Source organism: Lissotriton helveticus, chromosome 3_1 (assembly GCF_964261635.1).
Source record: "Lissotriton helveticus chromosome 3_1, aLisHel1.1, whole genome shotgun sequence".
Classification (NCBI taxonomy): Eukaryota; Metazoa; Chordata; class Amphibia; order Caudata; family Salamandridae; genus Lissotriton; species Lissotriton helveticus.
In genome coordinates, this window is record NC_136061.1 from 798,716,228 (window position 1) to 798,742,942 (window position 26,715).

The following is a 26,715-nucleotide window of genomic DNA, read 5'->3' on the forward strand; positions in this document are numbered from 1 at the left end:
GGGCTTCCGGGGATGGGATGCGATAGGTATCTCCTCGCTGGGGGATGTGATGACAGGCTGTTCCCTGAAGTTATTTCAGAACTTGCAGGACGAGTTTGGGATGCCCCGCTCCCAGTTTTTTTTAAATACCTTCAATTCCGACATGCTCTAACGCCCTACCTGACTACTCTAGAGCAGCTCCCTGACTTTAGCCCGCTAGAGGCCAAACTGTTCATGTGTGAGTTGCCAGATAAGAAAATCTCACGAATCTATCAGACACCGGTCCACCACTGCTCCTCCGATTTACTTAAACTTAGGACTGCGTGGGAGGAGGATGTTGGGGACTTAGAGGAGGAAGACTGGAATGAAGCCCTGGCAAGCCCGCGGGCAGCTGCAATTTCCACTCGCCTGCGCCTGATCCAATTTAAATATCTACATCGCACATATTTCACACGGCAGCGCCTATGGCGGGCGGGTATGGTGGGCTCCCCGGACTGCCTTTGGTGCGGCTTGGAGGTGGGCACGCTCCTGCATACTACGTGGGGTTGTTCAGCACTGCAGAGTTTCTGGATTGGGTTTTTTCGGTGCCTGTCGAAGGTGTTGGCCTGGGTGCTTCCTCGAGACCCCAAACTAGGGTTGTTGCATGTTATGGAGGGCATTGGGGGCAATAGATATAAGCGTCATTTGCTGCTTCTGGGCCTTACATTAGCCAAACAAGACATTGCCAAAGCCTGGAAGGCGCCCCAGGACTTCTTCATGGGGCTGGAGCAACCTATATTTCTGGCCAGGGGATGCCCTGGCAAGCACTTTAAAATCTGGAAGAGGTGGGCTGACTACCGAGGGCTGGACTTGGACCCTCCGTCGGACAGATCTGCCCTCCCGACGCCTTGACACCCGGACAATTGGTAATATTGTGAAGGGTCTCGATTGGACTCAGCAGGTCTTTTGTACAAATGTTTCCTCTCTATTTTAGCAGCAGCGGAACTGGGGGGGGGGGGGGGGGGGGGGGGGAGGGGGGATTGTGTTATTTGTAAAAGTCTGCATGTGATATTTTTGCTATGCTCATGTTTGCAGCAGTCTCCGGTGTTTGGAGCTATGCATCATATGTGCCTTCAGACAAATAAAATCTGTTTAAAAAAAAAAAAAAAAAGAATGGCTTGGGTGGCAGCTATTAGCCACTTTTAATGTATGAACAACCCAATATTGTTGTGTTCATCTCGAAAGCAGACAAACAGCATCACCATGTGGCAAACTGTCATAAGTGCCAGTGGCGAGCACCGGAAACCACTAGTTCAAATTATGTACTGCTATACATTCTAAATTATGAGAACTCAGTAAATCAATAATGGAGGAAAGGAAATAATGTTCACAGCAGAACTAAATGCTTTTTTTTTTATCTTGCCATAGATAAATGAGAAAACTTTCTGCCATTATACCACACCCATGTAGTAGAATTTTGTTGTCTGTAGATGCCCACATCATTATCCACTGAAGGTTCTAACTATTTCACGTTTGCAAACTATTATATCTATTGAACAAGTTAAATTGCTGCACTAATTTAGGCCCTGGTATGATTGTCATTGGTCGCAACTTTGCACTTGTATAAATGATTTGGAAAAAAGTGCAGTTTCCTGGATCCACAAAGACCTTGAATATGTCTCCACTGCCACTGGCGGACTTGGAAAATGTATGTTGTGAAGACCATGACAGAATTTGTGCAATTATTATCATCCACCATCAATCACATCATGTTATTTATCTTCGTAGTAGTATAGTACAAACACATACCTTAAACATGACATTGATCTCATCACCAAGGGGGTCTGCATTTAGCATTGTAACTTTCAGTGGCACTGCATTTGAATTGAAGAAGGAGCACACCTGAAAAGTCATTTAACATGGATAAGACTCAGCAATACAAAGGGTAAGAGCAACAAGTAGACATTTTGTTTAACGCTTTCTGCCTCTCTGTCCACTCACTCAAAAACAGCTGCGCACAGCACAAAAAGATTTAGCATGATAAATATCATTTAACATTAGGAACAACTGTTTATGAGCCACAGTTAAGGTGAAGAAATTGGGGAAACATTCAATTGTAAAAACAATTCTGACAAAATAGAGAATCGTTCTAAATACGATTTTTTATCATTTAAAACCAATCTTAAAACACAAGAAATATTTATTTTAAATTAGATTTTAGTGCATCAAAGTACATTTGGGTTGAAAATGAGCAAGAGGTTTACTTAGTTTAAAAAATGTATCCTTAATAAGATAGTTAGCGCTCCCTGCGTTTCCCAAGTATATTTGTGTCGACATTTTAAAACTGCCAGTATTTTCTACTTTATATCCCGAAGAAATGTCAAAAGATGATGTACTTGGTCTGATTAACTGAAAACACCACACAGGGTTTCGAATCTAAACTTTCAAAAATGAATTGAGTTCACAGCTGTACATTCTCATTTTACAACCTGATCAGAGATAGGCAAAACATACCAGATTATAAAGTTCTCAAATGTTTCTGCTTTATGGGGTAATCTGTGCCTACCAGATGCAATCGAAGAGGAGGGTGTGGACAGAAGGCACTCGACCTAATAACAATATGGGATTTGGTTTGTGCAACACACATGAAATTAGACCGTGAAAAAAATGGTTCAGGTATCTACAACTGTTGACTTCATTGTGACTATTGAGAGTAGTTCATGAGGATAAAAGCAAATGGAGATGAATTCAGCATAAGTCTACTCTACTTGCTAACAGCCACAACTTAGTATTCTATTCAAAGCAGTATGGGTCAAATTAAACACGCAAACAGGAAAGTTGCAAATGAAAAAACTGCAACTCAAGCATGCATGACATTGAGGCCATTCACAAAAGCTAAAATGTATATGTTAAGTATGAATGTGTCTTTCAGTGTGTGGACCCTATATAATGTAGGCAAAACCAACAAATCCGCAGATGTGTACAAGTGAGTACTTACAAAGGTGTGTCAGAGTGGGCAGCTTCTTAAGTAAGGAAGGGGAAACAATGGCTAAAGGCATTAATGCAGCATTTTGGCATGAATGATACATTGGAAGACTGTTTACACATTTAGATAATATGGATAACATTCTTGAAAGCCTTGCTCAGAACGTAGGGTGACTATGTTTCATTAATTATTAATAGGCATAATAGCTTCTCTAAAACAAAATCTTTATTTTACTTTTTTCTTTCATGTGATACTTTGTCAACAGTTCACTGCCCAAAGTTGCATATTTCTTTGTCACACTGTGGTTCATAGAGTAAGACCACCCATGGGCTGAGGCTCTCGAATTCTACACATCCTCCGTACCCAATGGCAATTTGCAAGTAACTGAGTTAGGGAGGCATTAACAAAATGCCTGATAATGGAAGGAAACTTTGTCTGTTTGGCTATATCGCTTTGCATATAAGAGGAGATAAGGTCTAGGGACTACGCTGCTGACCCAGGGACCAAGAGTAGGAAGTTTGATTACCAGTTTCCAAACTTAAACATCATGTGACCCTGGGTAAATCATGTAACGTGCCTGTGTCTCATACATACACTGATTGTTTCATGTAAAATAAATGCTCAATGATAGCTTGATGCCCAGCATTACATTACTCCCCACCTTTGATTGAACTGAAAAAATACCAATAGATATGCATATACATTGTCAAAAATTCCACCCTGGATGTACTAGAGCATTCTGGTTATCATCAAACTTACAAATGCTGGAGTGCAGGAGGCGGGCAATAATGTTGCCTCAATTGTCACCTATTGAGTTTCATAAACGTTTATTTATGTCTGCTTTAACTCTCCCAACTATCTTCAGAAAATTAATTCCAATTACTGTTTAAAACATATTCTCTTCTCCTAACACTGTTAGTACTCTTTTGTGAATATCGGACGCCACATGAAGCATATAAAGTCAAGTAGGATGCACAGATCAGCAATTTAGCAGGCAGTACATGTTACATAGGTTTAGAAATAATTAAAGATTAAATTCTGATGCATAATTCTTTTGAGATTTTCGGGACTTCACCTCAAACATAGTTTTCAAAACATATCCAATAATCAAAAGCAATTTGGTCAATAAATGCTAAAGATCAAATCACTATCTCTAGAGAAAACACATTCTGTTGCAATACTAATGACATTTAGGTACATCAAAATTGAGATACAGCATTTAGAGTACCTTAGTATTACATTCTTTTGGCACCAGGCTTGGATTAATAGGAAGTCGGCACTTATTCTTGACGAAAAAGGTCTGTACACGTTCCATTTCCTCTTGAAGAACAGTCTGCGAACAAACCAATTAAAAGTAACCAAAATCCTTTGTAGAAATCATGTTTTAATATATGTAATATGCCATTTCCATTATAAATCAGGACTAAAGCAATATAACCATGATAAAAAAATATCTTCGCAATGTTGAGTCATGTGAACAAAGCAACTCCATCTTCTGGATCTCACTCCCTTCAGTCAAGCAGTAAAAGTAACCTAATGTACATATTTGCCCCTATGAATGGGGTGGGGGTATTAATAAAAGCTAAGCAAGTCCCGTCTAAGATTACTGTAATTAATGTAATAACTTTATTAGGGTATCACTTGGCACAAAACATGAAGCGGCTGCTATGTGTTTTATCCAGCTGCTCATGTGAAGACATGATGAATGCAAATGTTTTACAAACAGAAGCATCATTAATGACCAGACAACCTTGAAAAAGCCTTGGGTAGGACCAGCCCTTAGGGGTGAAACAAGTTTTGGCGAATCTTCATTGTGTGTATAAGGAACAGATTTATCTGAAAGAAAACCACAAAATCTCTTGATCAATAACGTATTGGTTTTTATACTATCATCATAATGAGGTTTTTCATATATAGGCAGGTCCTTTTTTGCTATCACTCTGAACTTTTGCCAAAGTAATGTCCTGACACAGAAGCCAAGTCCAGAGATGTAAATTTCTAAAGTGCACCAAACCACTCTATTAGGAAATTTCAACAGTACACAAGTTCCTACAGCCTATTCTTATCTACATCTTTCCTGTTACAGAGCACCATGAAGGAACCATTTATTTGTCTTGTGTAGTTCATATCTCGCCAACAACCAAAAGTACAAAAAAGTCATTTATACATTAAAGTTACAACAGATTTTTAAAAAAATTACAGAAACTGAAGATTTATCATTAAGAAAGGGTGACTGTGTACTATTGATGTGAAATAGTTGTACACACTTATGCTACACAACCTGGGTATTGAGGCAGTAGAATGGTTCCTTTTTCAATAAGATAGTTGCAGAGCTAAAAATGTCCTAGTACTGTAACTACTCCAATCTAAGCTGTACCACAGCTATTTTGTGTTGTGAAGAAACTAAACATTTTATTTACAGTTAAATGGAACATCAATGGTCAGTTGTGCAGCCCCTAGCTATCCACATCTTTTCATGGTGAGATTTGATAAGCAACATTTCTTCAGTAACATCGAATGGCTGCACTAGGATTAGCAGTGTATTGATCTATACTAGGTAAGGGCCAAGATAATGTGTGATATAATAGGGACATTTAACATTCGATATTTTGACTTCCAGGATGGTACCATCAGACTTTTTATAGTACTTTGGATTTCTTATGCTAAGCTAGCTTTGCCCTTACAACATCACCTGCTTACAAGCACATTGCCATTAAAGTCACAACATGTAATTTAACCATCACGACACTTTAGATGGCACCCACACGTTTACCATCAGAAAATATCAAATCAAAATTTGCTTTATTCGATTCAAGTATTAAATCGTAAAAGCATGGTACAAGAAGAACATACATCAATTTACAAAATGATTTAAAAGCCATTAAAAAACATTATTAAAAAGACTTCAGCGTCGTACTTCATCATCCAACATATGCATGGGTTAGAAATGAAATCCTGTTTATCGCAATGAGGGGTTGAGATATTACATTGTTTTTCTAAATCTAACAACCCCTTTCATATATTTAGCTATACAATCATTCTAAATTTCATTTTCTAAAAGTTGCAATTTAATAAATGCGGGACAGCATTGTCTCAGTCCTAGCTCTTTTAAAATTGGCAAAATCCATATTTTCCTTAGCAATGTATAAAAATTGCAGAAAAATATAAAGTGAATAGTGGTCTGTGAGGATATATCGTCGTAAGGGTCTAGGGGGCGTGACCAATCGTTCATGTTTGGAAATGTAACTGTATTGTGAAAATTACCTAAGCATAAGCGTGTCAATAACGTCCTGTCATAACTTCCCTTTGTATTTAAACGGTATGGTTGAATCCCTGGTTGCATCAAGAGAAATTGGTTATCTCTAACAGTCGGTTTGTCATTATTAAGAGGGAATCTCAAATTCTCTAAAAAGTTCATGTAGGTGGTCTTTAGTTCTTGCCTTTGAATGGTAGAGTTGCTGACAGGGTTGCAGAAGTATTGAGGATAGGATACTTGAAGCACGCTGTAGGCTCAAGCAATCTTCAATCACATCCCTGGCCACGCTTGACAAGATCTTGTGCCACAAAGGACCGGCTGCATTGTAATTAGGTCGGTCAGATATGACATTGCCAACCCGGCATGGACAATATACGTAGCCGTACTGTTTGTGGTGGCTAAAAGATATCTAAAAAATGTGTTCTCAATTGTCATAAAGTGAATCAACATTTACATAGCCCCATATTCCAGCTTCATACACAGCAGTTGAGATGCATCTAGCTTTGTAAATTGCGAGCAATTCTGCGATGTGACGCTTACCTAGCTTCCTGGCTAAATTTGGCAGAGCTCCTATGGCTTTGACAAATTGCAATTTTCTTGCTCTAATGGATTTATTTTGCTAAGTTAGCTTTGCCCTTACAACATCACATGCTTACAAGCACATTGCCATTAAAGTCACAAAATGTAATTTAAGCATCACCACACTTTAGATGGCACCCAGATGTTTACCATCAGAAAATATCATTTTATGGTTTCAAGAACATTATAATAGCACAGAGAGGACAACGTGATTCACAAAGCACCTCTTGATGCTGTAATTATTTCTAACACAGCAAAACGTAGGGTGGCTATCAATGTCACATAAGTGCGATTTTAGTTTTTATATAGCAAAGTGACTTTCGGTTATCTGGTCAATAGTATCATGAACATTTAATAATGGTTTGACCACTTGACAAGTCTACTTTGTTTTTGTTTACATCAATATAAGTAGCTGTGGAACTTTGTTGCTACTCATTTGTAAAAGAAGTTAATTGGCATATTGTGAGGGAAAACTCAGAATGAGATGGGTTGTGTATATACTTTGTTTCATTCCCGGTGATCCCCTCTCAAGCCCCCAGAAAAGACAAGCTCTTTCTAATCACAAAATGCTTTGGGGAAATAAAGAAATTCATCTGTGATTTCACAATACAATTCTTTCAGAAACATTGATAAACAAATAAATTATGAATCAACTCATATGGAGACCAAATTAAAATGGCATCCTACCGAAGAAATGAGTGGCTATCAATACAGTATACGGAACATCAATAAGAAAGTCAAATGACTATGAGGTGCAGTGCATCGAAAGGAGATACTAACCAGGGATGGGGTTGTGATACTGATATTAAACCAAGGGACTACAAGACTAATGTGGTCCACCCTTGGATAAATGTAGTAATTGATTAACTTGACAAATTTCTGATAAATGTGGGACGTGCTAAAGGAGATTCTAGCTTAGAAGTCACTGCAAAAATAATGACCGTGATGCTAACTAACAAAATTAAGAAAGCTGAAAAAGCCATATTTTAAGTTTCTTCAGGAAGACAGCGAGAGAAGGGATGGATCCTAAATCAGGAGTGAGAGTTTTTCACCATTTAGCTGCCAAGAAGGAAAATGAATGTCCTCCCAACCTACATCTTTTGATAAAAGTCATGACCAGCAGGTTAGCACCTGGTAATCTTTGGGTGCACTTCGGCTTATAGAGAGAAAATCCACCTATCAGATAAAGAGATCCCATTTTGTCGATAGCTCAGAATGTCATGAACATAGTTTTAACACTGAATTCATCCGAATTGGAAGCCAATAGAAAGCTCTTGGATGAGATACAACCAATTGATTTGAAAGCAACTTAAGGACGGTAAGCGCTGCTTAATTCTGAACAATTTGTAGGTGATCAGTAAGAGAGTTAGAAAGACCCAGATAACAAGAAGTGACTTAATACAGAGGTGAAATATTCAAGCATTGAATAACCAATGTCCTGGCATGGTCATAGAAGGAAAATACAAATGTACTCAGCATTTTAAGCAAGCAGAAACATGGGACAGCTGTACAATTTATCTGTGTAGAGAAACACAGCGTATGATCAAAGAAAATACCAAGGTTTCTCTTGTGAATACAGAATAAGCAGGAGTGAAACAACACTCAGTGGGTTGCTAGTCATTGGACCAGGTGCAGGACTGACCACCAAAAAGGAACACCTTAAGTTTTTTTCCTCTATTAAGTTTCAGTCAGTTCTTTCATCTATGCTGCAACTGTTGGCATACAAGACAGAAACTGTTCTTGGGCTGAGACAATACCATCTGAGAATGAGATTACAATTTGTTTGTTGCCAGCATAGGCCATCATCTCAGACACATAAGGTCTGATGTACACTTCTAGTTGCAGAGCCTTTACCCTTAGAATAATCTTTAGGCACCAGACTGGATCCAGAAGTTTCAAAGTGTGGCACTAGGTGGTGATGTGCATCTCTAAACTGGCTTCATTCTGCCCTGTAACGGAGCCACATATAAGAGATACCCTTGCGAATCAACATCAGTTCCTTTTTTTCACACCTTTGAATTAAGATCCAAAGCTCCACTCCCTTCAACGGTATCTGAATTGCTTTTTTTTAAAAATCCACTGTACAAGAGAATGAGGTCCCCACCAAAGCCTATAGGATTCAAGCCCTGCCATGACTGCTGGAAACAAATGGTGCTGATGGATCTGCACAAGGTGTGGCTATGGTGTCTGGGCTCTGGGCACGCTCATCATGCACCTGAAGGAGATTCAGTACTGTGAAATGTAGCTCTATGAACTCTGAATAACTCAGGGGCCAGCTCCAGATCGAGGGCGCAGGCTCATTCCACTCTTGAGGCCATTCCTGCAACAGATCATCTTAGCGGTAAGACTTCTGGTACGTCAATATCTAACAAGAAGAATAAAAATTCAAAGCAGGACGTCAGGGGGGGGGGGAGGGTTGTCAAGGTGCCCATCAAACTTGTTTTCGATCATGGAGCAGATTCCAAAACTCATCCATTTGGACCATGAATTTATGGGACTATCAGCAACACTGCAGCTGGGTGAGGCCTTTAAGGAGGCCATGTCTCATATTTCTTGTCAATTTTCTGTTTCTCTCTGGTGTGTCCAAGTGCCTCTGTCTGGTAATCTCCAGAGGATCCATCTTCAGTGCTGTCTGTGCCCCTAGAACTCACCTCAGGTCTTGCACAAACTCTAAGGCAGACATCCATTCCGGTTCCAAGATCGGCATCACTACATTCTCCAGTGACGCTGGTATCTAGGTCTCTGCCACCTCTGGTCTCACCCAAACTACGCTGCTGATGATGATATCTATGTAGACTTGTAGGAGTCCAGTGGGCTGGATACATTCCCTGAAAGTATTAGTTTCACTACCTGGACCCTTAAAGGAGAAGAGCGCTTCATTCTTGCTGAGTTCCTAGACGACCAGCTGCCTTCAGCTGAATTTAAGATAAATGCCTTTGGTGAAATTTGTATCCTGTGCCAGCATCATCTGTGATATTACTTCCATTTAATGAACCCATGACTGACATTCTTCTGGACACTTGAACAAAGACGTGCTCTTGCCCACTGATGAACAGGCACATGGCCAGGATTCACAGACCAGCGTCAGGGGACCTGAACTTTCTTGCACTGCACTTGACTCTTGGGCCTTTGGTGGTTTAAACTTTCATCTGGAAAGTCAACCCAAATGCATTGCCCTAGTTCTCTCCAGACAGGGAGTAGAAAAAGGATTGAGGCATTCAGGGAGCAGGTGTCCTCAAAGCCTGGCACTGAGGTCACATAATCTGGAACATGGCCAGCAATATATTGTCTGTGTAAATCTTTCAGAAAGGTCAGAATGCCGACAAATAGGTCAGCAGGGGAGGCCTGGATACCACTGACTGCTTGGGGAATGCAGTTGGCACTATTGTGGTGCTCCACCGCCAAGTGTTGATTCAATTCACTGGCTTTTCTGGGGACATGTAGGCATCTCTAATAGATATGCCTGTGATAGGTCCCGCCTCTTTAAAGAAAAGGCTGATTCTGCCATTGAACGCTTTACAAAACCGCAGAGCCACAGTGGGTTCCTTGGTATGACAGTTTCATCAGCAGTTCTGACCCTTTCAAAGGTAAGCCACAGGGCCTGTGTATAGGCATCACCACAACCACCACTAATGCAATGGTTTTCCCAGTTCATTCGTGGTAGAGGATTGAGATCAAGCAGACACTGTGCAGGTCACTAGATTCATAAGCCTACAAGCAGCTTTAGTTTGCACTTAGCAGTGCATAGCCAGCATGCACAGCCAGCCTGTGGAGGGCAGAATCATACATTATTTTCTACTGTGGTAGACCATCACATCTGATAGATGGGTCCTCCAGATTTTCCTGCACTACCATTTGATCCACTTCAACTTTCTCCCACATCAAAGTGGCTGCCAGAGATGCACCTATCCATGTTGCTGCAAGAGGTGCAGGCTCTAATGGCCAAGAGGGCAATGGACAGAGTGTCTGCTTCAGAAGTAGGAGCAGGTTGTGACTCCCACTATTTCCTCAAGTGGTAGGATGGTGGCCTACATCCTATCCTGATCTTCACCCTCTGAATGCCTCCGTACAGAAGAACAAATTCAAAATACACTCTCTGGCCCAATTTCTGTCTTCACTGGATCTGGGTGAATGGATGATGTCTGGAACCTGTAGGACACACACATTTATGTGCCTGTACAGCAGTCCAAGAGAGGACCTCAGTGGTTCAAGATTGGCCAGGGGCATTTTCAGTTTGCTCTGCTCCCCTTCTACCTTACCAGCACCCTTAAGGGTGGTTGCCACCCATCTTCAGAGTTTGGGGATACCAGTTGTCACCTACCTCTATAAATGGCTGCTGAAGGCGGACTCTCCACAGTCAGTTGCAGGCCACTGCAAGATAACAGCAGACCTTTTCCAGTCATTTGGACTCTGCATCAACTAGCTGCTCCATCGTAGGGACTCCCCTTTACAGGAGCCGTTTTTGACACAGTGCAGTTCAAGGTCTTGCCTCCGCCACAATGAGTCAGTGGAGTGGTGTGGCTCACTGGTTAGAGGCGGCAGACCCGGAAGCAGAGTACGGCCCGGGACCAGGGTTCAATTCCTGACGCGGCAGGGTCGTGGACCAGGGTCAGCGGACTCGACAATTCTCGCCTCGGTGCCTACTCTAACCAGGGATCACACTCGGCAACTCTGGGCATTAAGCTTGCCTCATCTCTACAACGGCCCCCCACAGACGCCAGGGATGCCTGGTTTCACCTTGGAGATACCCAGAAGGGACCATCTCACAGGGAAAGCCAGGACGGGTTCCCCAGCGGTCTCCAGCACCGGGACGCTTACGGGCAGCTGTGCGCTTTACAAGTCCAACACATTTACATTTACACATTTACATATTCAGGCTATGAACCTGATGTTTAAGCCTCAGCGCCTAGATCTCGGAGAGTGGCTCTGAAACTCTTGCTCTATTCCTATGTTATGCCTATTGTAGAGCGTGCCATCACCAGGGAGTGTATCCTGGAACTGAGCAGGTGTGACACAGGTCTTGCCTCTTGAGGTGGGAAGGCTACTCAAAGAGCCAGGTCTTCATTTTCTTTCAGAATTCTGGAATTGAAGAAAAGACCCTGGTGTGTAGTGGTAGGATGTTCCAGGCTTTAGCGGCGATGTAAGAGAAGGCCCAGCCACCAGCTCTGGTCTGCATGGGTTGCGTGCAAGAAGTAGTCCAGCTGAGCGGCTTGTTGAAGGAGATGCGGCTGGTAAGGTAAGCGGGCTAGTATTGTGTAGTGCCTTGAAAATGTGGGTCAAGAGCTGAACTGTGCTTGTGTGTGTATTGAATGCATGAATTAATATTAGTCTTATAGAGCGCAAACTTTGCCCAAAGGCGTCAAGGCGCTGCGGATAGAGCCAGAAGTCGTAGGAAGCACAAAAGAGGGGCCTAAAAATTAAAGAGTAAAGAGCCATATTTTTAAGGCCTTGTGAAACAGAAGATGAGAGTCTTGCCCAGAGATTGATAGCAGGAGAGAATTCCAAAGCTTAGAGGCAGCAATAGAAAAAGCTCTCCCCCCCCCCCCCCAACCTGGCTCTCTTGAACTTTGGGACTACCAACTAGTTTTTGCTGGCAGACTGCAGTTGTTTGGTAGGGACATACCGTAGGAAGAGCCTTTTGATACCTTCGGAACCAGAGTTATGAAGAGCCTTATGGACAAGGCAGAGGGCCTTGAACCCCCACGGACCACGCAAGGAACCGTGGGAATCATCCTGGACTCTGAGCTCAAAATGGAATGCCAGATCAACTCCGTCGCATTCTCCTGCTTCCACACCTCCCGCCTCCTACGTAAGACCTTCAAATGGATCTCCCTCGAGCACAGAAAGACCGCCACTCACACCCTCATCACCAGAAGACTCGGCTACAACGCACTCTACGCCAGAATAAACAAAAACCTCAACTGCAAGCTACAAAACATCCAGAACGCCGCTGCAAGACTGGTCCTCAACCTGCCAAGACATGCCACATCTCCCAGCACGTGCACACACTCCACTGGCTCCCCATTGAGGCTAGAAACACCTTCAAGATTCTCACCCACCCACACAAGTCCCTCCACGACACCGGACCAGCATACCTGAACAGCGGACTCAAATTCCACGCACCCCAAAGGACCCTACGATCAGCCCAGCTCTCCTACGCCGTGGTTCCCCGCCCCAGAAAGACCAGATCGGGAGGCCGCTCCTTCTCCATCTTCGCGGCCAGAGCCTGGAACGCCCTTCCGCTCCACCTCAGACAACATTGCTCCCTATCTTCGCGAGAAACCTCAAAACCTGGCTCTTCGACAGACCCCCCCCCCCTCCTTGATGGACTGGAACCTGCACCCCCCCCCCACACCCGCCAGCACCTTGAGACCCTTACGAGTGAGTAGTCGCGCTCAACAAAAACCTGATTGATTGTACAAAATGATCTTTTCCAAAGGAAACCCAATGCAGCTTACGAATAGATGTCAAATCTGGATGGAATTTAGAAGATCCATCACATGTCTATCCGCTGCATTCTGTACAAGCTGCAATTTATGGATGGATCCCTTATTAATGTCCAGGTAAAGGGCATTACAATAATCCTATCTAGACAGCACTAGGGCCACAGTTGCCTGCTTTCAAGAGGAAAAGGAGAGACATGGAAAGATCTTCCTCAGGATCCTGATGATACAAAAACAGGTGGAGACTGTTCTGTTGATCTGGGGGTCAAAAGAGAGAGAGCTATCAACTAGGACACCAAAATTCTGTGCTGCTGGAGCTGGACAGGAGCATGAGCCGAGCATTGTAGACCACCAAGAGTGGGACCATATAGATTGTTGGCTGCCAAAAATTAGGACTTCTGTCTTGTCACCACTGAGTCGCAGGTAGTTGTCTACCATCCAGGTGGCCACAGCCCGCAAGCAGCTTTTAAAATTTGCAGCGCACGCCTCAATGCTATTGGTAATTGACACAATAATTTGTGTGTCATCCGCATAGGAAAGAGCCTACAGCCCAAAATCTCTAATAACCGTGGCCAAAGAGGAGACATAGATGTTGAACAAGGTAGGACTCAATAAGTAACCCTGTGGAACGCCGCAGAAGGTATGAGTAACGTCAGAATAGAATTGATCCAGTTTTACCTTTTGTGACTGATGAGTGAGAAATGTATTTATTTTTATTTTATTTATAAGTTTGTAACGCGCTAGAATCGACTCTATACAGAGTATCTGCGCACAGGAGAAAAGGAGAGAGACAGAAAGAAAAAGACTAGCAGCATCAGTTTAGCATATTGTGCAGTTCAGTATGGACATAGGTACATAGACTAAGTCTGAAATAAGAATGTTTTAAGTCTTTTTCTAAAATTCAGATGCTCCGGACAAGCTCAAGAGGAAGTTTATTCCACCAGGTGGGTCCGACAACCGATAGAGCTTTGCCCCCTTGTCTGACCTTCTTTGTGATTGGTACTCTAAATAGAAATTGGCTGCTTGACCTGAGAGATCGAGTAGGATTATATGGGATGAATTTATCCTTCCAATAGGAGGGCCCACATCCATGTAGGCTCTTGTGGATCAGGCAGCAAGTCTTAAAATTGATCCTCTTACGAACTGAGAGCCAATGTAATTTATCCAGGAGGGGTTTCGATGGCGTTCTTGGGGGGGCATTCAATACTAGCCTCGCTGCAGTGTTTTGTATCACCTGGAGTCTTGCTAGGACACCTTCATTGGCTGACAGCAGGAGTCAATTGCAATAATCCAGGCGACTCAATACTAATGCCTGTACCAGAGTTTTCCAGGTGGAGTCCGGTAGTATTGGAAAAACTTTTCGTAAAAGTCCAATAACATGGAGACATTGGCCAACCACCCAGTTACCATGTTGTTTAAAAGAAAGCTCTCGATCGAGGCGTACCCCTAGGTTTTTTACAACCTGTTTAGGTTCTGGCACTTGGCCAAACTCGCACTGCCACCAGTCCGGCGTCTACAAAGCTCTAGCCTCCCCAAAAAGCACAACTTATTTACATTGCATTGGAGATAGTTCGATGTCATCCACTTTGCCACAGCTTTCATGCCTTCGGAAAAGGCCGTCCTCACTTCGTCGGTGAGACTTTTAAAAGGAAACAAGAGCTGGGTATCATCCGCGTAGGAGACGGGGATGAACCCAAACTCTCTCAGAATTCTGGCCAGGGGTGCCACATAGATGTTAAAAAGAGTCGGGCTCAAGCAAGAGCCCTGTGGCACCCCCTTCGTGATGTTAGTCTCTGCCGACTGAAATGAGCCCATGCTGACAGCTTGGGTACGGTTAGATATAAAACTCTTTAACCAGGCTAATGCTGTGCTCTCAATGCCGATCATGGTCAGGCGTTCGATTAAGATATTATGGGATATCGTGTCGAACGCTGCCGACAGATCTAATAGTACCTGGATAACAGAGTACCCTTTATCCTGGTACATATGAAGGTCATCAGTCACTGATAGCAGTGCAGATTCGGTGCTATGTTTTGGTCTAAAGCCAAATTGAGAACAATCTAGCCTACCAGTCAGTTCGATGTAGTTTGATACATGTTTATTAACATGTTTCTCTATAAGTTTCCCCAAAAAAGGAAGTAGGGATATAGGCCTAAGGTTAGACATATCAGTCCAAGGGGTAGAAGGGTTTTTCCTGATAGGCCTCACTAGTGCTTTCTTCCATTCCCCAGGAACTTGACCTTCCATCAGTGAGTGATTCACAAGACATTGAATCTGTGGGCTAAGAGTCTTCCCTACTATCGGCACAATTCTGGCCGGGATGATGTCTGAGGGACTACCGCTCTTAATCTGGCCTAGATAGCATTCGGTCTCTACCAGGGAGATGCGTGGAAAGGTGTCCAAGGTCATCGATCCTGATTCTTTTCCTCTTTCCAAAAGTGAGAATGTTACTCCTGTGCTGGATGAATTGATTCTAGTGAAGTCATCATGTATCCTATTTATCTTGTTAGTAAAACATTGAGCAACTTCGTTGCACAATTGTTGTGACGCTAATTCCGGAGTTTCGCAGGCAGCTGGTTTCACAAAAGACTGGAGGGTTTGGTATAAAATCCTTGGGGCATTTCCTGCGGCTGAGAGTAGAGATTCAATATGTGTTTTTCGGGCACATCGGATTTCTTTGTGATAAATAGTAAGGGCTGCCCATTAACGGTTCCTGTCTGTTTCATCATGGGTCGTTCTCCACACCCTTTCTAGCTTTCTAGCCGATTGTTTAAGTGATCTTAAATGCTCCGAAAACCATGCTTCCTGTTTGCGGGCTAAGCGAGGTTTAAACGTTTTCATGGGAGCAATGCAATCGACCGCTTTAAGAACTGCATGATTATAATTGGCTAAAACCGTATCAACATCCTCTGAGGAGCTAATGAAAGGCTCAACAAATTGCTCCTGGAAAGCTTCAGGGGTGACCTTATGCCATTGCCTGCGTCTAGTGGGAAAGGCTTCCACCTGAGCGGGGACTTTACCAGAATGGAAGGTGTGGAATTCCATAACAAAGTGGTCTGTCCAATTTACTTGTATTGGAGGAACGCATGTCATGGAGTTAGATTTATTTGTAAAAATGAGGTCCAAAGTATGTCCTGCTTGGTGTGTAGGACCGATATTCATTAGAGTTAGTCCAAACAAGGAAAGATCAGTCAGTAAGGACTGTGCATCTCCACATTCCTTCAAATCGCTGTGTACATTGAAATCTCCTAAGAGTATAAATCCATTCTCAGTGTCAATGTGCCAGGCTAATATCTCCAACAGTAAGATGTTAAAACTAGCACAAGGGCCTGGAGGGCGATAAACTAATGACCCTTTATAACTGATTTTATTAGAGATGCAGATTTTAAAAACCAGAATTTCTAGATCAGGGGTGCTATTTTCTTATAAAATGGTGATCGATAAGTTGTGTTTATATACGAGCGCAATACCTCCCCCCAATCTTAGTTGGACGATCTAACCTGACTATTTTGTAGCCTTCTGGGATCCCTAAAGTAATAGCCGGGACCGAATGGGGTTTTAGCCATGTTTCAGTCAGATAGCAAAGTTCAGGTTGCACAGAGGAAATCAAGTCCCATACTTCGCTATGGTGCTTAGACAGTGATCTGATGTTACATAAAAGGTTTCTCCTCTCTAAAGGGTCCTGTGGGACTGCCATTGGAGCAGGGGCTTCATATAGAAGAAATGGCGTTTTATCATATAGGGCTTGGAATTGACATTTGCAACAGGAGAAAGGGCCCTCTGGAGGTACTCCGCCTCCTCCTGAGCAACCATGGTGTGGTGGCGTCCAGAAACGTAATAGATCCAGGGAAGAGTAACTTACCCGAGATTTGGCCTGTTCAACAGGGTGGGAAGATGTAGGAGCCATAGCCTCTAGCCTCGTCCAGTCGCGGACGGGCGCAGACGGGCTACTCTTTGGCTCCTCTTAGGTGACTTCTTAGGCACACCCCTGCGCGCAACCGCTGTGCGCTCGGTGCAGGGGAGGACAGAAGCATCAAACCGGAGCCTGTGACCCCAATTTATTTGAGACGGCCAACCAGCCGCGTAGGCGAGATGCTTTCAAAAGCCGCGGATAGGTCTAGGAGAAATAATAATGAGGTGTACCCAGCATCTACTTTAATTGCATATGTTATTTACTGCAGAAGTTGAAGCAGTCTCCAGGCTATGGCCACTTCTGGACCCATGATGGGAACAATCAAGCAAACGCTGTGAGCCGGTGGAACTCTTGGAGGTGTGGTTCAAGTGTGTGCAGTGGGTGGAGGCTTAGTGATATTCTTGCAGCCAAGTGGTTTGTAGTCGTCTGGTTAGTTGTTCGCTGAACCCCGCACAAAGAGTGTAATAGTCCAGTTTGCTAGAGTTGAGGGCGGGAGTGACTGTTTAGTGTGTCCCGGTAGGGAGCCACTTGAAGATTTTCCTCATCATCTTCCGGCTGTGGAAGCATGAAGCTATCACAGCGTTGACTTGGGTAGTTTGTTGAGCTTATTATTGAAAACGATCCAGAGGTCTTTGGCATCAGAGGTGGGGTTCAGGGCAGATCCTAGTTCAGCTGGCCACCAGGTGGAGTCTCATTGTAATGTGATCTTCTCAAACACCACAACTTCTGTTGTTGGTGTTTAGTTTTGAGGCAGTTGGTCATCATCCAGTCAGCCACATTAGTCATGCCGGCATGAACTTGCTCCGGGTGCTGGGGGATTTGTCGTAAAGGAGAGTATCAGCTGGGTGTCATCAGCATAGGAGAGAACGTCTAGGTTGCGCATGATGATGGCGAGACAAATCATGTATGGGTTCAGTCTTGGGCTCAGTGAGGATCCTTGTAGTACCACACATAGCAGGTAACTGGCTTCCCTGGCACAGAGGGACAGACAAACAGACTGGGTCCGTTCAGACAGGAAGAAGCAGATCCAGCAGAGGTCGGGTCCTCGGATTCGGTTCTCTACAGCTGCGTCCATGCTGTGGTTGGGTGTGAAGCCAGACTGTCATGTCAAGGAGTTATTGTTGGTTCAGGTGGTTAGTGAGGCTTCTATTGATGAGTTTCTCTGTTGGCCCGTGTTGATGGGTCCGCGGTAGGCTTCTTCAGCAGGAAGAACTGTGGCGTGTTTTCTCAAATCCAGGAAGGTGGCAGAGGCAAAGAAGGAGTTCAGGATTGAGGTGAGTGATGCACCGATTAGCAGAAATCCTTTGCTGAAGGCAGGGTGAGGCAGAGGTATTACAGGGCCGCAGAGTGGGTGGACTGCATGGTGGTGGCAGTTTCTTCCATGGTGATGTCTGATCAGGTGGATACAGGCATTTCCTTCGGCATGATGGGAAGTCTTGCTGCAAGGTTTGTTGGCCCCAGTCATAGGCTGAAATTGTTGTATATGGGTGTAATCTTGCCGCAGAATAACTGTGAGAGTGGGTGGCAAAGGTCCTGTGAGGGAATGATGCTGCTGGCAGCAGCCACAGGTAAGGTGAAATCTTCCAGGATGGCAAAGAGCTCTTTCCTACTGTTGCTGCGGATGTCAATGCAGTATGGAACACGTGGTGGTCTGGATCCGCTGGTGGGAGTGTCTGAGGGAAGATTTGTTGATGTTCCTGACCATGCAGCCTCAGCTCGTTCTCCACCTGCACTACAGTTGCTTCCAGTGGCGCTTTGTCATGCGAGTTCCTCTGTGCACTGGCTATCTAGAGGTCTGGATCTAGTGGGTTTGCTGAATTTGAGGAGAATCTGGGAGTTAGTGCAGGTAGTGATCCAGTTGTTGCAGTTATTGATGTACTGGAGTGGGCTCCTGCCGTGTTTGGGCCTTTGTTCCACAGGTCTGTCCATCTAGACTTTCTCTGGGATGCTGTTCAGGTTACGGCGAGCTGGTCAGGTAGTGGTTACTCAGTGGTGGTGCAGGACAAAAAGGGTGGATTTGACAAGAGCGTCGTCTGTCCAGGTATTAGGCATCAGCTTTTCAACTCTAATGTTGAAGAAGATAAATATCAGGTCCAGGAAGTGTCTAGTGGAGTGGATCAGTCACATCATGCATTAGGGGATACGGGGGGGTTTCTAGGTCTTCAACAGAGCAGTCCTATTTGGGTCAGCGCGATCCTCCAGGAGGAAGTTCAAGTCTTCAAGGAAGATGAAGGTGATGGCTTCAAAGATGCAGGATGTGAGAAAGGCTGCAATGGCATAAGTGATTTTGGTGCACGGTCCTGGTAGTCTGTAAATTAGTATATCGCTCAGGGTGAAGTTGGCTGTGATTTGGAGTTTAAAGCACAGCTGCTCTATGCAGCTGTTGGTTGTGTCTGAGGAGGTGGTTCAGCTGATGGGGTCCTTGATGACTATGGCAATGCCGCCTCTGGACTTGTGCCACCTGTCCTGGAAGCTGATTCTGTATCTGGGCAGGTGTAGACATGTTCAGGGTGAGCCAGGTCTCCGTTAAGATCACCAGGTCTGGTACGTGGTTGTGCAGCAGGTTCCATATCTCTGAGGCGTGTTTGGAGTGAGCAGTGCTGGTGTGAGAGAATCTAGTATTTGGTGGTGGTGAAGGAATGTGAGCTATGGGTGTGGGAGAGTCCATTAGTACTTGCACGTGGTGCAGGACAAAAGTCCTTTTTGTGGTGCAGCTCAGCCACAACATGCAACGCTGCAGCCAGGGTTGAGGATGAAGACAGTAACGGCAGGGTGACAAAAGGATGGGTGAGAACCAGGGTATCTGAAGCTGGGCACAGATGGAGCGCCAACAGGCGTGCCTTCGGAGCGTCTGCCATTGAGTGGGCCCTGTAAGGGTGGAGAAGAGAAGGTGGGGGTGCTGGGAAGAGGCAAGGGATGCAACAGAGTGTGGCAGATGGATAACCAGTAAAGAGCACAAGACTGAAAAAGCTCCAAGAAATGGAAAGAACAAAGAGGAAGTGAGAAAAGTATCCAAAACTAGCAAGAAGAGCAGGGAAAGCAACAGTGGCACAGAGAGTGAACACATAAAGAGTTAAAATGGTGAAAATAAGAAATTGGCAGAGATGGGAAGAAAAGGGTGAAAACATCAGAAAAAGAAAACTTCAGGAAAAGTGAAATAGCAGAAATGGGCAGAATAAAAGAGAAATGAGCAGAAAAAGTGCGAGTTGCTCTTCCAGGAGTCGGAAGTGGCAGGGCCGCCTCTCCGACACACTGTATGCTTCCCCAGCAGGTGAGTCAGTCTCATAATGGTTTATGCCTTAAGAAAAGTATGTGAACTATGATCCTGCATACAATGGGCTGTGTTCAGTGAGCATGGGGGCAGGGTCAAATTAAATGTGTGGCATGTTTTACCATAATTTACAATAAGACAGGAATCTCTCTCTCCAATGAATTTGGCCGATGAACCTGGAACCTTATTTAAGAAAGGTGATGCAAGAGGCCAACTCATTCAGCATCACATCGCTACTGTGAAATAGAGAGTGGGCAATTATACATCCGAGACAAAACCCGTACGTCAGTGTAGTGTTAGTGAAATGTATGGCTACCTCAGTCACTGCAGCGGATGTGAGATAACTCAGGATATCCGGTAAGGGAATATCTACGGCTGTGAATGGAGGGGACACGGGAGACCAAACCTCTCCCGCCCCAAACAATTTACACGGCCCTGGGAAGGTGTGAACTCGGACGCGGTGTGGTATTAGTACAAGGCTGCTGTTGAAATGTAACAATGGAACCAGTGCAGTATTCGAGTTGATCATGAGTGAAAACACAATGAAAGGTCAGTTCACTATTGAGATGTTGACTCTGCTTTTATGGACGAGCTCACATTCAGGGCCAAGGAGAAAACAATCCTACTTTAAGCACCTAGTAGGCGCACAGAAAATGCTGCCTCGCAAGATTATGCGTGCGCTGTAAATAAAAACATTTTTTAAATCATATCTTTTTCCTGGGGTTAGACAAATCAAGCTAAATTTGAATAAAAGAAAGGCCACACAATGCAGCAGGTAGAAAGTATCTTCATGATTCAGGCAATGCTGTGTGCAGCGAATTTCACACTGGTCACTGAGATATGGGCAACTCTTGGCATCTGAAATGTCGCAATATCCACATTTCCCCCAAATGAGGTCTCCTTTATCAATATTCTCCCCCACAGTATTGCCTTTTCCTTATTCAAATATAACCCCCCCTTCACTCCACGGCTTCTCGCTCGAACAGTGCCCACACCTTATCTTCCAATCTTGCCACTGTGGCAGAAGAAAAGCCTCACATCTGTGTCAATTTTATAGGCTTAACCCTGTCAAGAAACCGGTTATTCTCCACATTTTGTGCTCATTCGTGTTAGCCTCTACCTTTATTTGGTTGCTTTTCTCATCGCATATACCTACTCTAATCCGCCCCCACCATGCACAGTGCTCTGGCGGTTTGTGCTAAATAAGACACTAATGAGGCAATAGGGAAGGTCTAAATTATGCGCCAGGTTTGACTAAATTAAGTGCCCACAAAATAAGAATTATGTAGCATAACTCAGCAAATTTTTTGATAGTATTACTACATTATTTTGACATCTGTACACGTTAACACGGTCTGTAGAACGAGTTACTTACCTTCGGCAACGATGTATCTGGTAGAGACATAGTCTAGCCGCAGGTTCCTTAACTTAGAATACCCCCAGCCATCAGACTGGATCCAGAAAACTTTTCGCCAGCAGCACCTTTGCACGCCGGGGGGTTGCGCCGTCCGGCTCCGCCCGATGTCGTCCACAGACATGACGTCAGCGGAGCCATATATGCCTTTCCCGGCACGCTGACATCAGTTTTCTTAGAGAAACTTTTAGGTGTCAGAATGCGGAGCCATTACCAAAAGAAAAAACTGTGAAAATATTGAAACAGTGTGCAAAAATGATGAAAAAATGGTCAGGTGAGAGAGCAGTGCTCTGAAAAGCTAGCCTTCAAAAGCAAAGGCTCAATCAACATTAAAGGATTAAAAGGATGTGGAAAAACAGCTTGGTAATGGGCAGAAAGTCCACATCCTGAAAGTAAAACCGTGAAGGAGAACAAGTCCGGAACACTAGATTAAGAAGAATTCACCATAAGACGTCACCAAAAAGAGACGTCGCAATCTTAATTAAATATCCATAAATGTACAAAGCCAATAAGCCTGAAGGAAAAGGCCGCATAGGTGGCAAAGACCATAAGGCAATGTAGAAGGGGAAAGTGGGATGGTGGGAAAAAAAGTGAACAAGATTTCACACCCTACCATCCAGGCCGAGTGCTGGGAGGAACACATGATCTATTAACATACCGCCTAATTTTTTGAGAATGGGCGGAAAGTAGCAGAGAAACAGAATGAAGCAGTCTGTGTTGGAGTGAGACAGTATATCACCCTGCCAAAGGGCAAGCCACCCTAAGGGAGGCGAGTATAGAAGCCTCCACCTGAAAAGGTCCTCGCAGAACGGGGAGGACGGGCGTTAAGGAATCTGCGGCTAGACTATGTCTCTACCAGATACATCGTTACTGAAGGTAAGTAACTCGTTCATCTGATAGAGACGTCTAGCCGCAGGTTCCTTAACTTAGTATAGATACCAAAGCCATACCACCCATGGAGGAGGCGGGTCTGTGTCTGAACCCCACCAAGTTCCCAAAAGAACGTAGTCGCCCATAAGGTAACTTAACAGCACTGTTACCCTTGGGGGCGAACCACAATGAGGACAGTATTGTTAGCGCAGTTAACCACCAGACCATGAAGCTCTAAAGAGAGCGGAAAGCCATGGGAGGCAAAGGCACTAGAAGCCGTCAAGAACATCACAAAAAACCCCCTTTGTGTATACCGGGTTGAGAGAAGGAAAACATAGAGCCAGAATACTCGTGGTGAAGGGCCGATGACAAGCAGTTGAGTGACAACAAACAAGAGCGAAGACCGGAAGGGACCTAAGCATACCGTGTGGACACTAGAACCATACACAGTAAGCCAAGACTACCTGTAGGGTAGCATAGCAGCTCAGAGGCACACAACAGCAAGAAGGCAACGGCCCAAAAAGGGCACCAGCAAGCCAGAGCTCGTGGTACAAGTAGACCGGGTCAGGAACCACAGACACCGCATTTATGAAAGAGCCTGAACGAATCAGGTGTGCAAGAACACAGAGCAGATACAGAGCAGGAGGAAAAACGTGACCCAACTAGAGTATAGGGTACACTGAACATACTCAAAGACAAGCGGAAACAGGGTAGGACAATGTCCAGAGCAGTAAGTAATATGATGTAGGTATCAAGGACCCCCTGGTAAGGATAGACTCCTGGGTCAGGGAAAACAATTTTTTGTGTAAAGGTATATGCCCAGGCAGACTTAAAGCACAAGAAACTGGCTATTTAAAAGAACATATTATATAAACATCAAACAAGAAATTAGTGCAATGGACTGTAATGATATCAAAAAATAATTTTTAATTCCGATATTTAAAAAGGATAAATACATATAGAGCTGTACACAAGATATACACAGTAAAAACGAATGATTCTTTGTGTAACCTTTCTATAATACATCATAAGAAATCATGACAATTTGATAATAAAAGATTTTTTTGTGTAGCTCTGTTTTTGCAGAGTTGGGCTGTGTATGTCAACGCGTTTCGACAATGTCTTTTGTCTTCATCAGGACAAATGAATATTCAGCCACTTTTTCTAAACGAAATAAAACAGTGTTTTAGATGACAATAAAAATAACAGTGCATTGCCTCTTTCTTAACTATATATCTCAACTGATACTGAAAACTGGAATATCATTTGTTTGAAGAAAAATCTTCTTAGCCAGACTTGTATTTTTGTACGAAATGTTAAAAAGAAAAGTTGGAAAGCATACATTTCTTGTAATGACAATCGTCTTTGATATTTCTCAATAGTTAAAATGGTAAGATAAACATCACTCAACACACATCAAAAAATGCTAAAAAATGCTCAGTAGAAAATGGCGTCACATTTTGATGTTTAATATCAAAAGGGTATTGGTATTAGTAGAAGTAAATCGTGGTACTTTAAAAAAGTTATTTTCAGTTTAATCCCTATTTAGTTATCTAACAACTCGTTACGTTTTTTATGCAGACTGGCCTACGTTAAGGGAAGAGTTTTTCTAAAAAGACGTGCTATAAACGAAGAGGGCCTACGGTTTTTTAAAATAGAGAGGTTCTCTAAAGTATCCTAAAAAAAGACCCGGTATTATTTGGTTTGAGAAACCAAAATCATTATAACTGGGTTTCTTACCGCTCGTCCTTATTGAGTTCAAGGATAGAAGCAAGAAACATTTCACATAGGCAGTGTATAAATGACCTTCTTTAATCTAATCATGTCTATTTCTTATTTATTAATTATTTTTCTTAACATGATCTTACCTAAAAACAAATTCTAATCTAAACCATTCAAAGTCGGTGATTAGAAACCATTCAGAGTTGATGAAGGGAGTGAGGCACCTTTCCTTTAGTATTTGGAGTAAGTATGTGATATCTGTTTTTGGGTGGAGAGATAAAGATTTATAATTTTATAAAGAGATTTTCAAAAAGATTTCTGTTTCCTAATCTCTGTTGTTCTTAATTTTATAGATCCATTTTTTTACCTGTTTACACAGTGTTCACTGCTCCCATCTCGCTTCTACCTTCATCTAATTTTCGCCGGTTTAGAAAGGGGACATCAAGCGTTCTCCGTCATTTTCCGCCACTCTAATGCGTTGTTATAATGCGTTGTCGCTACTATAATCAGATACCTATTTAATTAGAGAATATGTAGGTTTATACTAATCGATATCTAAAAAACCCCATTTTATTAAATCTATCCAACATTGCCTCTCTTATTTTATGTTGTTTACCTTTTTTTTTAAAAATGGTTTTCCCAAAAGGTGGGTGGCAAGAAAACGATCTATGAGTTGGTTAGTTGTACCAGAGTCGAAAGTAGACGGGTTTGTTCGAAAGTTTGTCTCCGTTTGTAAATGTGGTCTGTGGCCAGTCCTAAAAATGCAGAATTGAACAGTATTATTATCGATAACAGTGTGGTTTCGGCGATTTAGCAGTTCTCTCGGTTGAAAACATCACGCTTTTAATTATTTACCTCGGTCTTGCTTCTTGGAGCAAAAAGGATTGCTACAAACTTTTTCGCGCTCTTTTTCTTTCTTCACTTGATAAATGAGGTGTTTCTATTCAAAAGGGAGTGATGTCCGTTAAAGGTACAACGCCCGCTAAATATAGGAAGGATAAGGAGAAGAAACTATTTTTAGGATCGAGCAATAAGCAGATGGGAAAAGGCTTCGCAGAATTCTGCTTCGGTAATACGGAGCAGTAAGTAACCCATGCCTTGCCTGAGAGGAACAACAGTCCCCTGCAAGACAGAGTAGGAAAAAGAACTAGTCACTACAGTGGCAAAAGTGAGGACAAATTTAAAGGTCCTAGACCCCAAGGAGCGAGTATCCAGGGAAAACACGCCCCTTTGAGAGTGCACAGTATTGTGCAATCCAAGCAAAAGCGTGGAAACACTTGTGAGGAAACAGCAGGGAATAAGAACACTGCTGTAGGATAAGAGGCCAGAAAGAGGTCATGACCACGCATAGCAGAGAACATCTGCTAATCCACTATCTTGGAGGACAAACCAGAAGGGGCTGTACGTTCAAGTTGCACCAATGAGAACAATAAGAAGCAGGCCGCACAGCATCCAATAGGGAGTCATTTGTGAAAGAAATGCGACAACAAGGTGTCTCACCAGGCGTGTGAGATAGACACAACACAGCACGGAACCTATACCATGTTCCAATGCACTGCAGACAGACCAACCCAACGTGCAATAGAGCAAGTTATAGGAGGAACTCTGTAGGAAGAGACAAGTGACTCCCAGTAGGAAGTCTGCTTGGAGACGCCATAGGAGCGTACCAAGGCAAAGGCAGAACCTAATGCCATCAAATACACCACAAAGGGTTAGGTAATCCCAAGGAGGGGCGTCCTCTTGGGCTAAGCACACAGTCAGAGGACTGAAAATAAAAGAATCAGCCAAACGGCTGCGCCGAATGAACATAGAGATGGCAAGCCAGCCATGAACAGTAACCGGGCTCTAAAACCAACCTGTGCATTAGGTTGGGCGCCCGAAAATAAGGCAGAGAATATGGCAACCAGATTTATGGCAGCCCTGACATGAGACGGGAGACTGCCGAATCCATGTGGCGGTCAAAAAGATCCAGTCCATTTAACGAAAGATCTGAGTGCATCCCGAATATGATCTGGGAGGCGACTGTCACGCAGCCAAGCATGGTGGCGTAATGCCACAGCGCGAGCAAGGAACCGTCCCATAGAGTCAGTTGTATCCTGGGAGGACCTAAGGGAGAACTGTGCCATTCTTCTACCATGCAGCAGTAGACAAAGCAATTCTGTCTGCGTACCTTCTGGAATGGAAGGGAGAAGGTGAACAACTGAGTCCTAAAGAGCAGAGGATGCTCATGAAAACACACAGGCCGTATTTAAAGCCAGGACGCCTGCGCTGGCAGAGGCGAAAAGACGGCGACCACAATCATC

General features: G+C 43.7%; 1 protein-coding gene across 2 annotated transcripts in view; it reads right to left on the reverse strand.

The window, feature by feature from the left end:
* The window catches only part of PIK3C2A (phosphatidylinositol-4-phosphate 3-kinase catalytic subunit type 2 alpha), a 1,158,716-nt gene that overhangs the window by 403,125 nt on the left and 728,876 nt on the right, over positions 1-26,715 (reverse strand). For both annotated transcript variants that reach the window (XM_078681042.1, XM_078681043.1), the window contains 2 exons: positions 4,173-4,277; positions 1,768-1,860 (listed from right to left, as the gene is read on the reverse strand). In XM_078681042.1, coding sequence (XP_078537168.1) covers positions 1,768-1,860; positions 4,173-4,277 — 198 coding nt within the window. The remainder of the gene's footprint in view (positions 1-1,767; positions 1,861-4,172; positions 4,278-26,715) is intronic.